The sequence below is a fragment of the Stenella coeruleoalba genome (assembly GCF_951394435.1).
Source record: "Stenella coeruleoalba genome assembly, chromosome: 7".
NCBI lineage: Eukaryota > Metazoa > Chordata > Mammalia > Artiodactyla > Delphinidae > Stenella > Stenella coeruleoalba.
The window spans coordinates 71,614,927-71,632,604 of record NC_137153.1 but is presented as its reverse complement, the minus strand read 5'-3'; the positions used below and the strand labels follow the sequence as shown (position 1 = coordinate 71,632,604).

The window sequence follows — 17,678 nt, the reverse complement described above, 5'->3', positions numbered from 1 at the left end:
AGGAAGTATTTATGGCTCCTGGACTTGTTTTATGAAAAAATTATACCGCCCCCCGCCCCCAAGTTTAGGCAAGCCATTCTGGATGACTGCATGGAAATGCAGTCAGTGGTTCTAAAGCACACGTCTCTGCACAGTGTGTTAAAGAATGCTCTACTCTTATGACTTCAGTAGAGATAGAAGAATGAGATTGTTGATAAAAATTAGTGCCTGCCTTTGTCCTCTTATTGTGAGAAGAAAATATCTTAACTTGGTCGTAATATACTTTTAAAGATTGGGGAAGTTTTTCCACTTTTACTTTTTATTTTACTTCCTTCCTATGCATAATTGATGCTGGACTAGGACTCCCTGTATACCTAACCAGCACCCATACTCCACTCCCCTGAGCCCTAGTGTGCACACACATACACATGAACATCCTCTGCAGGGCCCAGCCAGCATCTCCCTCAGCCAGCAGAAACCAATTTAGATGTTTAGCAAACTCGATTTTGAAAAGCATCACAAATACCTCAAACCCTAGCTTTGTGGGGGTAGGGGGAGAAAAAGCAGGGTGGAGGGAGAGGAGTTCTGGACTATCTGGATGCCAGGGCTGTGTGCTTCACCAAACAACAGAGGGTGGTCCAACAATAGTAAATAATAATAGTAGTCTGCCGACATAGCTCTAAGTACTCCACAGAAACACTGAAGCAGGTCTCTTATTTTCCCAGTTATACAGCTGGAACAGAATCTGACTTGCCAATGGCTGGAAAGTGGCAGTGGCAGGATTCGAACCCAGGCAGTCTGGTCCCAGAGTGCCTGATTTTAATCACTACAGCTCTTCCTCCACCATACTTAATTAACTGGTGCATGCCTAGACATGGGGTTTTTCATTTCACCGAATACCGAGCATGCTGTGTGCCAAGCACCATGCTGTGCACTGAAAGATAGAAAAGTACTACTTGGCTTCTGCCCCACAGCACACCTGCAGTCTGCTGGGGGAAGACAGGCATGCGCCTGGCAGTCACAACACAGGTCAGTACGCGTTAGCAAAGAGTGCTAGGAGAATGGAGGGAAGAAGGTGACCAGTTCTTTCCAGGACAGAGCAGTTAGGGATAAGGGAAGACTCTACAAAGGATGGGATATTTGGGTTGGGCCCCTAAGGGGAAAGCAGCTAATTCTGACAGATGGAAGAAGCTGGGGAAGGGCATGCCAGGTAGAGGGAACAGAGTGAGCAAAGGCAGATAGGCTTAAAGTTGCTTGGTTGGTTGAGATTCGGAGTTGGGGTGGTGGGCGGAGGGAGGAAACTGGGAAGTGCTGGATTGGGGCAAAATTGTTGAAGACTTTTAATGCAACAGAAAGGAACTTTTGGACTTTGTTTTCTATAATGGGGCTTCTGGCAACCAATCTGCAAAATTAATATTTGAGGAGCTCTATAAGTTTCCAGGTATACCTCAAACAAATGTAAAATTCCTCAAAGAATATGTAATATAGGAGAGCAGAGACATTAGGCCTGATAAAAAACAGGCCGCTTAATTTGCATATGAGCAAGCAGCAGAGTGTTGGCTGTGCTCCCTGGTGACTCACACTGACTGCTCTCATGTACCCCAAAGGTACTGGAGGCACAAGTAGAGGAGGTTATTATCATCTCTATCTATGTAATTTATTTTGAAATAATTTCAAACTTAGAGAAAATTTATAAAAGAACTCTCATGCATCCTTCATCCAGATTCAGATTCCCCAGTGGTTAATATTTTGCCACATTTGCTCTGTCTCTTTTTGCATGTATATATGTGCTTGTGTGTGTGTGTGTATGTGTATAAAGACATGCATTTGTCATATCTCTTTAATCGCCTTTGATCTGAAACAGTTCTTAGCCTTTCCTTTCTTTGATGACCTTGACAGATTTAAAAAAATATATATGGAATCTAAAAAGAAAAAATGGTACTGATGAACCTACTTTCAGGGCAGGAATAAAGATGCAGACATAGAGGATAGACTTGAGGACACGGGTGGGGGGAGTGGGAAGCTGGGGCAAAGTGAGAGAGTGGCGTGGACCTATATACACCACCAAATGTTAAATAGATAGTGGGAAGCAGCCGCATAGCACAGGGAGATCAGCTTGGTGCTTTGCGATGACCTAGAGGGGTGGGATAGGGAGGGTGGGAGGGAGACTCAAGAGGGAGGGGATTTCTGTGCATTAATTTTGTATCCTGCTACTTTACCAAATTCATTGATTAGCTCTAGTAGTTTTCTGGTAGCATCTTTAGGATTCTCTATGTATAGTATCATGTCGTCTGCAAACAGTGACAGCTTTACTTCTTCTTTTCCGATTTGGATTCCTTTTATTTCTTTTTCTTCTCTGATTGCTGTGGCTAAAACTTCCAAAACTATGTTGAATAAGAGTGGTGAGAGTGGGCAACCTTGTCTTGTTCCTGATCTTAGTGGAAATGGTTTCAGTTTTTCACCACTGAGGACAATGTTGGCTGTGGGTTTGTCATATATGGCCTTTATTATGTTGAGGAAAGTTCCCTCTATGCTGACTTTCTGCAGGTTTTTTTTTAATCATAAATGGGTGTTGAATTTTGTCTAAAGCTTTCTCTGCATCTATTGAGATGATCGTATGGTTTTTCTCCTTCAATTTGTTAATATGGTGTATCACATTGATTGATTTGTGTATATTTAAGAATCCTTGCATTCCTGGAATAAACCCAACTTGATCATGGTGTATGAATGGGAGAAAATATTTGCAAATGAAGCAACTGACAAAGGATTAATCTCGAAAATTTACAAGCAGCTCATGCAGCTCAGTAACAAACAAAGAAACAACCCAATCCAAAAATGGGCAGAAGACCTAAATAGACATTTCTCCAGAGAAGATATACAGATTGCCAACAAACATACGAAAGAACGCTCAACATCATTTATCATTAGAGAAATGCAAATCAAAACTACAATGAGATATCATCTGATACCACTCAGAATGGCCATCATCAAAAAATCTAGAAACAATAAATGCTGGAGAGGGTGTGGAGAAAAGAGAACACTTGCACTGCTGGTGGGAATGTGAATTAGTACAGCCACTATGGAGAACAGTATGGAGGTTCCTTAAAAAACTACAAATAGAACTACCATATGACCCAGCGATCCCACTCCTGGGCATATACCCTGAGAAAACCATAATTCAAAAAGAGTCGTGTACCACAATGTTCACTGCAGCTCTGTTTACAATAGCCAGGACATGGAAGCAACCTAAGTGTCCATCAACAGATGAATGGATAAAGAAGATGTGGCACATATATACAATGGAATATTACTCAGCCATAAAAAGAAATGAAATTGAGTTATTTGTAGTGAGGTGGATGGACCTAGAGTCTGTCATACAGAGTGAAGTAAGTCAGAAAGAGAAAAACAAATACCGTATGCTAACATATATGTGGACTAAGAGAAAAAAAAAAAGGTCATGAAGTACCTAGGGGTAAGATGGGAGTAAAGACACAGACCTACTAGAGAATGGACTTGAGGATATGGGGAGGGAGAAGGGTAAGCTGTGACAAAGTGAGAAAGTGGCATGGACATATATACACTACCAAACGTAAGGTATATAGCTAGTGGGAAGCAGCCGCATAGCACAGGGAGATCAGCTCGGTGCTTTGTGACCACCTAGAGGGGTGGGAGGGAGGGTGGGAGGGAGGGAGACGCAAGAGGGAAGAGATATGGGAACATATGTATATGTATAACTGATTCACTTTGTTATAAAGCAGAAACTAACACACCATTGTAAAGCAATTATACTCCAATAAAGATGTTTAAAAAAAAAAAAGAGGGAGGGGATATGGGGACATATGTATGCATATGGCTGATTCACTTTGGTGTACAACAGAAACTAACACAGTATTGTGAAGCAATTATACTCCAATAAAGATCTAGTAAAAAAATAAAATAAAAATAGAGACCTGAGAATTCCCTGGCGGTCCAGTGATGAGGACTCCGCGCTTCAACTGCCGGCGGCCTGGGTTCGATCCCTGGTCGGGGAACTAAGATCCTACAAGCCACATGGTGCAGCCTAAAAAAAAAGAGAGACCTGTCCTTCTGTAGGATGTCTTTCAGGTAGGATCCATGAACATTTCCCGATTCAGGCATGCCTTCCGGGTGGAAACCTAAGAGAAATGAAACTGTGCTCTTCTCAGAATATGACCTCAGGGGCACGCGTTGGTAGCCTTGATCACCGGGTCCACGTGGTTCTTGGTCAGCTTTCTGCACCATACCATCACCATTTTTCTCTTTGTGATTGACACGTATTTTGTGGGAGGCGTTCTGAGGCCACACCAATATCCTGTTCTTCAGTAGGAAATCTCTACACACTAGACTTAGCAGCCGTTGATGATTCCTGCCTGAGTCAGCTACTGTTAATAATCGTTGTTAAATGGTGATTTTCTGTTTCCAGGATTCTTTCTTTATTTATTGAACTATAAATTGGCACTATATTATATATTATAGCATTATGGACTCACAGATACCTGATTTATTCAGTGGATTGAAAGCTGCTACTATCATTAATCATATTATTTTGATGCCCAAATTATCCCAGATTTGGACAGTGGAACCTAAGAGAGTTTTGGAGCCAGCTAGACCCCTGACACTTATTAAATAGTTCATCTGATGTGTGCTGACACTTGAGGTTAGTAACTAGTAGGTAGCACCTGTTATCTGAGTTCTAAAGGTGGTATGCACCTCAGGCAACAGGGGTCACCTTCAGCAAGATCCTTGTCAGGCAGGTAGACAGAGCACTCAGGTGACTAGAGGCAAGCCGATCTGAAGTTCAGCTTGTCAGAGACCATGTAGTAGGTAGAAGTCTTGGATTTTCAGAGTGTATTGCTTACATTCTCCCAGACCCTCTCCTTTGTCTTTAGCCTTCCCTTGGGTAACTCAGGCCCTGGTCAGCGTGGGCAGAGAAGTAGGGGCTGGGGCTGGGAGCACACTATGGGTTGGCAATAGCATGCCACCCATTCTTCCCTCTCTCCTCCACGAAGACACTTGCTGGCTGCCAGGGTCAACATTGTCTTTGCTACACAGAGATTTTCAGTGCCTGCTGTGCCCATTCGAGTTTCAAATATGGAGCAAGTTTGTGCTCTGCATCTCAACATGCTAAATCAGAGCCTGCATTCCCTGAAATATCCTCTCTTCTTTCTTCCTGCCCTCACCCATGCCACCCCTGTTCCTCCCAGATTAGATTTATCATACTTCTCAAAAGGAAATCCCATCATTTTTCTCTGCAGTGAGTCATCCATTAGTTTAAAGAAAAATATTTTCTTTTTTATTAGCAGAATGAGGTCATAGATAGAGCCCCAGAGGATGAGTACAAAGACTGATCCCTGTCTCTAGCTCTGCCCAGAGGAGCTGAGACTTGTCAGGCCTTCTCAGTTTCCTCTTGAAGAGTTTAGGGGGGAAGATGTGGGCCACAGGCTGCCGCCAAATGCAGGCAGGCTCTAGGTTCTGGTGGTTTTAACACTATGGCTAGCACTTATCTAGTTGAGTAAGTAAAACTCACACAGTGCAAAGGAATTTGTAATACCACAAGAAAAATTCACAGGGACTTGAACAGTCCATGGAAAACCTAATGGAGGCCGCCGAAGAGAATTTTAATACATACTCTAGCATCTAGCCAGATCAGCCTTGCTAAGATGCAAATCTCATCATTTCACTCCCGTGTTTAGACCCTTCAGCAGCTACCTGATGCGCTTGAGAACCACAGACCTGACTCCCAGGGCCCTGTGTGATTGGGGCTTGGTCCCTTCTCTGCCTGGGTTCGTGTTTTCTTTATCATGCAAAGCTCTTTTCAGTTCCTAAAAGTGGCAGGTTTCACATATGCCTAGAATTTCCCTGCCTAGAATTTCTGCCATCCCAGTCTCCCTGCCACCTGCCCTTAGCCCAGTGGACTCCTCAAATACAGCACCCTGGCAGAACACTCCCTGCGCTCAGCCCAGGTGGGATCCCTGCTCTGCCCTGGCATAATCCTGTCTTCTACTCTCACAGCACTTATCACAGTTGCTTTTATATATGCATCCTTTGTCTGTCTCCTATAGTTCACAAGTTCTACCCAGGTAGGCTCTCTGTCCATTTTGATTTGCCCCTAGCAGTGTTTGCCACATGGTAGGTTCGTAATAAATACTTACTGAATGAAAGAATAAATCCATCTTTCAGTCTGACGGTTGCATCTTCCCCAGGTCAAATTCCCTCTCTGGGGTGTGTGAACAGGTAGACCTGGAATGTGGGACCAGTATGAAGAGGAGTAGTGACGGGAGACAGTGGAAGAATGTGCAGGTTAATGTCTGTGGGGACAGGTTACAAAAGCAGAGATAAGATCAGCTGTGGAAATCTGACTATTTAGGGGGAGAAGCCAGAAGGAGTTATGAAGAGTTTCGGATTATGAGAAAAAAAACACATTATAACTTAGCCACGTCAACAAACCAAGCCTGTAAAATTGAGTTATGCTACGTACGACGTGTCGGTTGGCCTGGTATTTCGCATGAACTCTGGCATGCACTTTGCTTTTCTTCATGTTGTCATTTTATTTGAACAAAGCATTTGGGTAGCTGTTTAAAACAGCTGCAACCTGAGAAGAAGTCTAGGTGAAATCAGGTAGGTAGTATAAACTCCATGGAACAGGGATTCAGGCTTTATAGAACAGGCCCTAACATCTAATAGGTGCTCATCATTTGAATGAATGATTGGATGGATTTGTTAGTTAGGAGGGGAAAAGAGCAGATATAAAAATAACTCTTTGGTAAATGAAAAAGCAAGAGAAACTCTCATCTGCCATACATTCTTGGAAAACAGAATGAGGAACACTTACATTGTTATCCTTTTCTTTGTGTGTTCTCTAACAAATGGTATTTCTCAATAGATTTGGTACGAGAAGCTCCTTGGGTCTCCGTCTTAATGCTGACAGTGTCATCAGGAGAGCTTTCCAGTTAAACCTGTCCAGAAGGACCTGTTCCACTTCACTGTCTTCTTCTTCCCCTGCTCCATGCCGGGAAAAGTTGATTCGCTAGCTCAATTACTTTCATACTCTGAGTAACTTCATGAGAACTTCTCTCTCTTAAAGTTCATCTCTGAGTTGATCCTACTGCTTTTCTCTCCTGCCTCTCAGCCTTAGCTGATGTTGAATCTTTTTGACTGCTTCAGACAGCAGGACGCTTACCCTCTGCTGCTTTTAAGTATGGGAATCTGTGTTTAATTATGTGCTTCTAGGGGATTGACTCAGCTCTTAAGGCAAAAACTTCATGCTTCATGTGAGAGGGGGCAATACGGTAATGGGAATTAGCAGAGTTCTTCAGTTTCAATAGTCAGGTAGACTATCTATCTGGTGAAGAAAAACACATAGTGTGTGGAAGTCTTGGCACATAGGTGCAATTATTTTTCACGGCACCATTAGTCAGTAATTGGGCCTAGAGTTTGCAGCAGTGAAACCAGAACAAAGAAGTCATTGTATCCTAATTAATAGGTAGAGTAATAATATCAAAGTTTTGTCCATTTAAAAGTTCACCGGGACACGTTATTTCAGAAACCTCCAGTGTTTTTTGCTCATAGTAAAGAATGGCTCACTGTGATAGTGTATGTAGAAAAGTATTTAGTGGTTTCTGGCTCAGAAATGGCATTTTTATTACCCTGTCACTTAAGCATGATGGTGTGGTTCCACTGAGAAAAGGAAGACTTGGAGACCGCAGCTTACATGGCCAGATTCTCAATTGCTATATGTGAATTTTTACTCTGCTCACTGCCTTTAGCATAGGCACTCTAGGCCTCAACACCACAGTCTGCACTCAGTATCCACAGGGGATTGATGCCAGGACCCCTCAGGGATACCAAAATCCGTGGATGCTCAAGTCCCTTATATAAAATGACGTAGTACAGTTGACCCTCCGTATCTGTGGGTTCCACAGATAAAGAGGGCCCATTGTATTGACATTTTGGACTGGATAATTCTTTGTTGGGAAAGGTAGGACCCTCCTGAGCATTGTAGGATGTTTAGCAGCGTTCCTGGCGTCTACCTACTAGATGCCAGTAGCACCACTTCTTCTAGTTGTGGCAAGCAAAAATGTCTCCAGAATTTGCTAAATATCCCCTGGGGGCAAAATCACCCGCAGTTGAGAAACACTACTAGCAGGTTAGTACTCCCAGACTAATTTCCTCTAATCTTCTACCTCCTGGCCAGTACATTACTTTTTATGTCTTCCCAAACCAAATATTTGGATATTAAGTTTAATTTCCTTGAAAAGTTAGAACCATATAATGCTTTATGAATCTGAATGAAATGACTTTTGAAATATCCATATCTCCATTGCACTTTGTTAATGCAGAAAAATTGCAAGGAAAATTTCAAATTGTTCTTGAGTCTATACACTTGCCCTTGTCACAGAGCGCTAGTTTTACAGGTAGCAAACATATAAATAAAGAGTAGAATTAACCATCAGTTTGTTGATTTTAGCTTTTCTCTGAACACATGGGAATTTGGTCTGGACTTGGGGAGTTGTCTCTAGTTGGTGCTCTCACATTTGGTGTTTGGTTACCCCAAATTGCTAACTGTACAAACTGGGTTGGGGGAGAGAAGAGGGAAGAGGGACTCTGACCCTTGGTGTCTAGGAAGTTGGTCGACCCAGAGATGATGGCAACCTGAGAAGCCAGGTGGACCACTGTTAGAAGCCCATCCACTTAGTCTGGCACACAGATATAAATTCTGGTGGTTCCGCCTCTTCGCTTCACTTCTGCCTTGCCTTTTATTTATTTATTTTTCTATGCACTACCTACCCCCCTCCCACTAGACTGTGAGCCTTGTGAGAACAAGGGCCTTGTCTCCTTTGTTCATACTGTGTCCCCAGCTCCTACAATAATAGTACCTGGAAAATAGTAATAAGAGAGAGAGGTGTTACCAAAATTGTTTTTCTTTAATCAATATTGATTATAAATATAAGTTAAATATATGAATCATTTTTTTATTTGGTCCTCATGTCACGCTTGGGTACTATAACATTTTAACTGGTCCCCTTGAATTTAATCTCTTTCCCTATCTCAGTTTAATCCACACACAGCTATGAAGACCATCCTTGTTGAGCCTTTTAGCCCCCTAGCACAGGGCCCGGTATGCAGTCTATCAGTGACTAAATGGACGAGATTCCCCTGCTCTGGGACCCAGTGTGGTGTCCTCTTCTGTACTTGGTCACCCCCCTCTCTTCTAGCCTCGTCTTTCCTTGAGCTGCCTGGCTCTTCTCCACCACCTACCTGTCTTTCCACTTTACTCTGTCATCACTTACCTTGTCTTCAGAACTCATCTCCTGGTTAACTCCATTCTGTTTTGATCATTTATTCATATATCATCAGATTGTGCTTGTTGATAATATACCTTTGTAACTGACCTAACTTAGTGTTATGTTTAGGGTGTTCGGCATTTATCTCACAGCTAGACTACCTCATTTTATTTCTTATAAATCCTTCCTCCTACTCTTTCCATTGAATAGGACCATTTTCTGCACCCAATTAAGCTTGCAATAAATGATATATAATGAAGGTAGAGGTGGTGCCAGGAGCAGTCTCTACCACTGGATTTCCAGACATTCAGAAAATTCTTGTAAACACCAGGGACAGCTCTCTGATTCCAGACTATTTCGTTAGAAGCTGTTACTTTCCGGATTCCAGTTGCAGATAACAGCCAGTGGTTTTTGGCTTTGTATAAGCAGGCATAGCTCTGTTAGTCCAAAAAGGCTTTTTAGGAAGTTAAGAGTCTCCTTTATAACCCATTCAGAGATTTTTGTTCTTAACTGTTGTTTTTACACATCCTTAATTATTCTTGAATTTATCAAATTTTTTGTGATGAAAATGTTTTAATGTAACATCTCCCCCAGTTTATCATTAAACATTTTTCTTTTCAAGATCTGGTCTTAATTTTTTTTTTTTTTTTTTTTGTGAGAGGGAGAAGACACTGAGGAGAGAGTACTGTATCCATTAGAGTTCAGTTTAGCTCTAAGTAACAGAGACCCCAAACAAACAATAGCTAAACAAAATAAAAGTTTATCTTTCACATAAATGTGTAGAGGTAGGCTTTCCAGGAGTAGTGTAGTGCTCTGATCCACAAAGCTCTTAGAGACCCAGGTTCCTTCTAGCACCTTGTTCCTCCATCCATAAGTATGATCTCATAGTCCAAGATAGCAGTGCTATTGTTCCAGTCATCACCTCTGCATTCCAGGCCGCAGGATGGAGGAAGGAACAAAGAGAAAGGCTGTCAAAGAACAATTCCTGTGTCTTTTAGGGGAGGCTTTTGGGAGTTGCTACATGACATATCTGCTTATGGCCATACTAACAGCAAAGGAGGCTAGGGAAATATAGTGTTTATTTGACCAACTGAACAAAGAGAGTCCTATTAGTGTAGAAGAACGAGGTAACACATACTGAGGAACATCTAGTTATCTTTGCTGTGGTTGCCCCATACATCCCTCTGTCAAATGAACTTTCTTGGAGTTTATTTAAATACATTCCTCTTGCTTCAAAACAGTGACTTCTTGTAATCATATTTTTTTAGAAGATAAATGCCTATGTGTTGTAAAAATTTGTAAGAACAACGTTAAAATCACCATGATTCCACAACCTAAAGATAATCACTGAAACAGCATCATGTAAGAAATGTCCTTAACACTAATATAGAACAAGCAACTTCAGAGTACAGAGTATTTAGATGTTTTTCTAAATCTTTCTAAAGGTTCTCTGCTATACTGTATATGCATTTATTCCTTCAGTAAACATTATAAAACATCTTAGTCCCCAGCATCTTGTTAATTCATGTGTGTGGTTGGAAGGGAGAGCAAAGAAAGAACTTTTAAAAATTAAATTTGTTGCTCTCAAGATACTTACAGTCTAGTACTGAGAGACAAGACAAACATATATGAAAAAGTTGGTAAATCAATCAGGGCATATAAGTGCTGTATTTGTGTTAATGTATGTAAAGGTAGACTAGAAAGCAGAAGATAAAATAATCATGACACTAGGTGTCTTTATTTAGTGGTAGAATAATTTGTACCGTGGACAACTGTTTGGAAAAATGACACCTTGAGAATATATCATGCTTTTTAGTTGCTGGAGAATGAAATTTGGATTACAAGTCCTTAGAACAGTCTGATCAAGCTTAACATGGTTAAATTCTAACCTCTCCTGATTCCCAGATATAGAAGTCTGAAGTTCATTTAGAGATAATTCAGCATGACCTGTACCTTTTGTGAACTTCAGAAATAACTAAAGATGGGCCAGTTGAATTTCGCTGAAAAATGGGATGTGCTTTTTTTTTTTAATCCTGACGTTAGTGCATTTAAAAAAAAAAGTTTTTGAGGAGAAATCAATGAAAATTAACCTTTCCTAATGAAAATGCCTAAGTGGGAACATTAACGATGTTAAAAAGACATACATAGAAAAACCTAAGCGCTATACCAAAATACTAACAATTGCCACTAGATGGTGAGATATGAGTGACTTTTTTTACTTTAGATGGTCCGTACATAACATTCTTTTTTTGTATTCCTCATCGCGTTCTTTTTTTTTTGTAGTATAATTGCTTTACAATATTGTAGTAGTGTACAATATTATATATAGGTGTACAGCATAGTGATTTTTTTTAACAAGCAAAGTGGCTTTTAAAAAGTTATTTTATTTTATTTATTTTATTTTCTAAGAAACCTTCACTCGTGGCAAAGGCACAGTGGAGATGACTGTTAAAGGATAACTCCTTGATCCCTGTCCTGAGCCGAGCGCTGGGAAGCTTTCCGCCCGCCCGCTCTGGAACCCATGCCGCGGCGGGTGCTCTCGGAACCCACAGAGAACAGTGGGGCCCATTGTGCCTCCGGCTTCCTCAGGTGGCCCAGGGCCGAGGCCGCCGGTTTCCACACCAGAACACACACTCTTTCATGAAGAAGGGACCTGTGCGGCAAAGACAGAGCCTCTCTGTGGAGACATTGAAACTGCTGGCTTTCTTTTGACTCCTGGCAAAACTGGCCAGAAGCACACACGTTTTCAAAAGCTCCGGGCTTCCTGTTTGCATTCAGAAAGCGGGGGCCGCCGAGTAGCTGAGGGCGCCCGGGGGTGGGGTCGGCGAGCCGCTGCGACCTCATTGGTGAGGACCCGGCCTATGGCGTGTGCGCCCGGCCCGCCGGCCGAGTTCCCCCAGTGTCCACCCTCCTGCGCTGACGGGGTGGAGAGCCTGGGACCCCGAGCTGGAGTGCGGGCGGCGGGCCGGCGGGAGCGCAGCGGGCGCCCGGTAGGTGTGCGGCCAGCGGGCGGGCGACAGGGCCTCCCCCGGGGCGCAGTCCCCGCCGGCCCGGGAGCGGGGCGGGCGGCAGCGGGCACCTGGCCGGGAGGGTCTAGGCCGGCCCAGCTTAGAATCAACGCGTGCCGTGAGATCTGTCTGACACCCAAGCCTGCCGTTTTTCTTTGCTGATGGAATTTCAGACAGCACTGGAAACAGGTCTGGCTGCATACTTTGAGTGAGCATGTTGCCCTTTGTGGAGTTAAAAAGGAAAGAAGACACGTTCTGTTAGCCTGAGCACAAGTTTCCGGGCGCAGAGCTCCCCATCAGCTTACCCTTCCTTAGGCTAGAAAATGATTGGTGTTGAACACCTCTTTCAAATAGAATCCTTCTTCCACGTGGTTTAAAACTGAAATCTAATGGCCAGATTCTAACAGCCAGAACAATTTAATGTTGTTTTAAATGAGGACACGAAGAGCACATAACCTTTTTATTCCTCTGCTTGGCATTTTTCTTTTCTGTACTTTTCTTTCCAGCGTTTCAGAGGGAAGCGGGGGAGTGGAGGTAAAAGGTTTACTCAGAGCTTTCACACTGTCACATTCAGCACTGTCAAGGGTGGAAGGACAGGCCAGCAGTCTCCAAATTGCTGGAAGTACCTGGACCTTGACAGTAGTTAGGTGGGCTTTTACACCCAAGGAGAGGGGCAGGGGTACAGATGGCTTGCATTTTTAATCATCACTTTGGGATCCTTCTCGTAGCTCTCAAATGCAGATCGTGGTATTATGACTCTAGGAAAACACATTACTTAATCTTGCAATTTAAATAAAAATGGCCTTGGTTTTCAGTTTGAAATGCATAGCTCAGGTCAGCAGCAAGGTCTGTGCCTTGAAAGATTCCTGTTTCCTTTTCTAAATGGTTTAGCCAGAAGTAGCATTTATCAAATGCCACATGATCCAGTGTTTGGAGTATAGGTTTGCCCTTATTTTCATTCTTCTTTGCATCTGTTTGGATCCATCACAAATGCAAAACAAGGTATTCTTGGAATAGTGAATGTTTTGTCCAAAAGAAGTCAAAGAGGAAAACACGTTTGGGGTTTGGTTTTGTTTTTAAATGGGAAGACACACAACATAGGTGAAGTGAAGTCTGTCCTCCAACTGTTCTTGCCCCCATGCTGCTGGAGTTAATCACTCAGTGTCCCCTGTGTCCCCGCTTTCTCTGCAAGGAAGGTGTCAAGGCAAATTGTGACCTTGTGGGGGTGGTCAGGCACCGGGGTACGCTGGCCACCAGTTAGAAGGGCTGTATGGTCTGCAAAAGAGCAGTAGGTGGGAGAACTCAGGTCCAGGCTTCCTGGATCTGAACTGACTTGATCTGTTACTTTAAGACTTCTCACTTTTTTGTGCCTCAGAGTACACTTTATAAAGTAGGCGTCATAACGACTGCTGTCTATACTTCAAAGGGACTGTAGACGGCAAAAGAAATGATCAACTTGAAAATGCTTTCCAGTCTTTTTAATGCATTCTTTTTTAAAAAATCAAGTATTTAGTAAGGACTTACTGTGTGCCTGGCTCTTAAAAATCATTTTCTCATTACATTCTTTTAACAACCTTATGATTTAAATACTTGTTTGCATTTTTACTCAGGGGGAAACTGAAGTTCTGAGAAGTTTGTTAACTCTCTCACCCAGTTGATAAGCTGTAGATTCAGGGTTAGAGCATAGATTTGTCAACTCTTAAATCATACTAGTTTACCACACTGCAATATACGACACATGTTAGTTTTTACCATTATGAGTATTACATGGCGTTATAATATTCTCTTCTTTCTCTCTTAGGAAAAGCAGATGATGTTCTGAATGGAGATCATGACAGGGGACAAAAAGGTCCCTATTTTGTGGAGACCCCCTATGGTTATCAACTAGACTTAGATTTCCTCAAATACGTAGATGACATACAGAAAGGAAACACCATCAAGAAAGTGAACATCCAGAAGAGGCGGAAGCCATCTGTGCCACGCCCAGAAACCAGGGCCGCACCTGGCCATCAAGGTGTGTGGACTTCCACCGAGTCCCTCTCATCCTCCAGCAGTGATGGCAACAAGCAGTTAGCCCAAAGTGAAGTTACATCAGCTCCAGTCCCAAGGCCACCTGCCCCTCTGGAGACCTCACCCACTTTTCTTACCATCCCAGAAAGCCGACAGCTGCCACCACCATCCCCGCAACTCCCAAAGCACAACCTTCATGTCACCAAGACACTGATGGAGACCCGGAGAAGACTCGAACAGGAGAGAGTCACCATGCAGGTGGCACCTGGTGAGTTCCGAAGGCCCAGGCTGGCCAGTTTTGGAGGCGTGGGCTCCACGAGCTCCCTCTCCTCATTTATGGGTTCTGGAAACCACAATCCCGCCATGCAGCAGCATCAGAATGGATACCAAGGCAACGGGGATTATGGTGGCTATGCCCCAGCTGCTGCCACCACCTCTTCCATGGGGAGTTCCATCCGCCACAGCCCTCTGAGCTCAGGGATCTCCACTCCAGTGACCAACGTGAGCCCCATGCACCTGCAGCACATCCGTGAGCAGATGGCCATTGCCCTGAAACGCCTGAAAGAGCTAGAAGAGCAGGTGCGAACCATCCCTGTGCTCCAGGTGAAGATCTCTGTCTTGCAAGAGGAGAAAAGGCAGTTGGCTTCACAGTTGAAAGACCACAGAGCTGCATCCCAGAACGATGTCTGTGGTGTGAGAAAGAGGTCCTACAGTGCTGGGAACGCATCCCAGCTGGAACACCTCTCCAGGACCCAGAGAAGTGGCGGGGAATTATACATTGACTATGAGGAGGGAGAAATGGAGGGGGCGGAGCAGAGCACCCAGAGGATAAAGGAATTCCGGCAGCTCACAGCAGACATGCAGGCCCTGGAGCAGAAGATCCAGGACAGCAGCTGTGAGGCCTCCTCAGAGCTCAGGGAGAACGGGCAGTGTCGGCGTCGAGAATGCCAGTCTGTGGCTGTGGGTGCTGATGAGAACATGGACAGCATTGTCGTGCACCACAGGGGCGCCAGGTCCTGTAAGGATGTTGCTGTAGGCACGGTCACCGCGACGAGGAATTCTGGGGTCAGTGTGACAGAAGCCATGCTTGGAGTGACTACCGAAGCTGACAAAGAAATTGAGCTGCAACAGCAGACCATAGAAGCGTTAAAGGAAAAGATCTATCGCCTGGAAGTACAGCTTAAAGAAACCACCCATGACCGGGAGATGACTAAACTCAAGCAAGAGCTGCAAGCTGCTGGCTCGAGAAAAAAAGTTGACAAAGCTATGATGGCCCAGCCGCTTGTTTTCAGCAAGGTGGTGGAGGCAGTGATACCCACAAGAGACCAAATAGCTGGCAGTCACGTGGACGTGGTTGACACCTGTGTCGGGACCTGTGTGCAGACAAATAGCGTAGGCATCTCCTGCCAGCCCGATCGTGAGAATAAAGTGGTGGGGCCTGAGCTGCCCATGAATTGGTGGATTGTTAAGGAAAGGGTGGAAATGCACGACCGATGTACTGGGCGGTCTGTGGGGACGTGTGACAAGAGCGTGGGTGTGGACATCAGCGTCTGTGAAACAGGCAGCAACACGGAGGAGTCTGTGAGCGACCTGACACTCCTCAAGACCAACCTGAATCTCAAAGAAGTCCGCTCCATCGGCTGCGGAGATTGCTCTGTCGATGTGATCGTCTGCTCCCCAAGGGAGTGCATCTCCCGGAGTGTGAACACGGAGGCCGTCAGCCAGGTGGAAGCTGCTGTCATGGCAGTGCCTCGAACCACGAGCCAGCACAGCAGCACGGTTCTAGAACAGGTGTCCCAGTTCACCAACACCGAGACAGCTACCCTCACAGAGTCCTGCACCAACACTTCCCTCAGCACCATGGACAAGCACACCAGCACCCGGACTGTGGAGATGCGGACTGTGGCGGTCGGAGAAGGCCGCGTCAAGGACGTCAGCTCCGCTAAGATGCGGTCCGTCGGAGTTGGAACGGTGCTCTCCGGCGCCTCTGGGTTCGACAGGCCATCCTCTGTGAAGACCAAAGAGTCAGGCGTGGGGCACATCAGTATTAACGACAACTGTCTGGTTGGTCTGAAAATGAGGACCATAGCTTGTGGCCCTCCACAGTTGACAGTGGGGCCGAACGGCAGCCGGAGGAGTGTAGGGGTTGGGGACGAGCCCGTAGGAGAGTTCGTGGAGAGCCCCCAGCCCCAGGCTCCGTCCAGAATGGTGACAGGCTTGGATCACTACATTGAGCGTGTCCAGAAGCTGCTGGCAGAGCAGCAGGCGCTGCTGGCTGAGAACTACAGTGAACTGGCAGAAGCTTTTGGGGAACCTCACTCACAGATTGGCTCCCTCAACTCCCAGCTCATCAACGCCTTATCGTCAATCAACTCTGTCGTGAAGTCTGCAAGTGCTGAAGAGCTGAGGCCTGACTTCCTGAAAACCAGCCTGGGTAAGGTCACAGGTAGGTGGTGCTCCTGAGGGTCCTGGGCGTGAGAGAGGATGGGAGACAGTGGAAATCCAGGAGGTAGGGATTTTTTTTTTTTTTTTTTGCCTGGCGGAGCTATTTTTTGGAATCATGGAGAAAGCTTCAGAATGGTAATGGGTAGAATGAAAACCAAGAATCTAAATCCATAAGCAGCTCTGCTGATTCTCATTATCTGATAGTTTCATTAAGGCTAGAAGAAGAAAAGCATACTAGTGTTGGCTGGCTTAGGGGCTGTCTTGGGGGGCTGCTGGTTTGCTAGATGTCTTTCCGTTATGTACTTGCTCATTTTATACAGGATGGCCTGAAAAAAAGTCCTGCCCTGTTTGTATCCGCAATTACCAGTGTATGATCAATGAAAAAATACTGGTATGAAGTGTTTTTAATTAAAACTTTTTATGAGGGGACAGAGATTCCATTAATTCATGTATCAGTTCAACAAATAATGATTACATACCTGCTTTGTTTCAAACATAGGTATAGGCTCTTGTTTTCATGGTGCTTACATTTCCAGTCGGGGGCACAGGCAATAAACAATATACCTAAATATGTCAGGAGGTGGTACGTGCTATGAAGGAAGGAACTCCACTTAGAGGAACAGTGAGTGGTGGCGGAGAGGTGAGGGCAGTTGGAGATGGTGTGGTCCAGGAAGGCCTCTCTGACAAGGAGCCCCTGAGCCAGAACCCTGAGACAAGGGAGGCCTTTCCCACTGTTCATTTTGTTAGGTGCTTACATTTTTGTCTTTCTCATACTTTCCCTTATTCATTGGGATTCCTGCTCACCCTGGCTTTTCTTTTTTCTTTTAATAAATTTATTTATTTATTTTTGGGTGCATTGGGTCTTCTTTGCTGTGCGTGGGCGTTCTCTAGTTGCGGTGAGCGGGGGCTGCTCTTCGTTGCGGTGCGCGGGCTT

The 17,678-nt window shown here is 44.5% G+C and overlaps 1 protein-coding gene across 9 annotated transcripts in view; it reads left to right on the top strand.

Annotated features, from left to right (window-relative positions):
• Positions 1–17,678, top strand: part of KANK1 (KN motif and ankyrin repeat domains 1) — a 193,185-nt gene that overhangs the window by 150,585 nt on the left and 24,922 nt on the right. For 8 of the 9 annotated variants that reach the window (XM_079927394.1, XM_079927397.1, XM_079927395.1 and 5 more), the window contains one exon: positions 14,091–16,745. In XM_079927394.1, coding sequence (XP_079783520.1) covers positions 14,091–16,745 — 2,655 coding nt within the window. The remainder of the gene's footprint in view (positions 1–14,090; positions 16,746–17,678) is intronic. The other variant, XM_079927392.1, reaches the window with a different exon arrangement.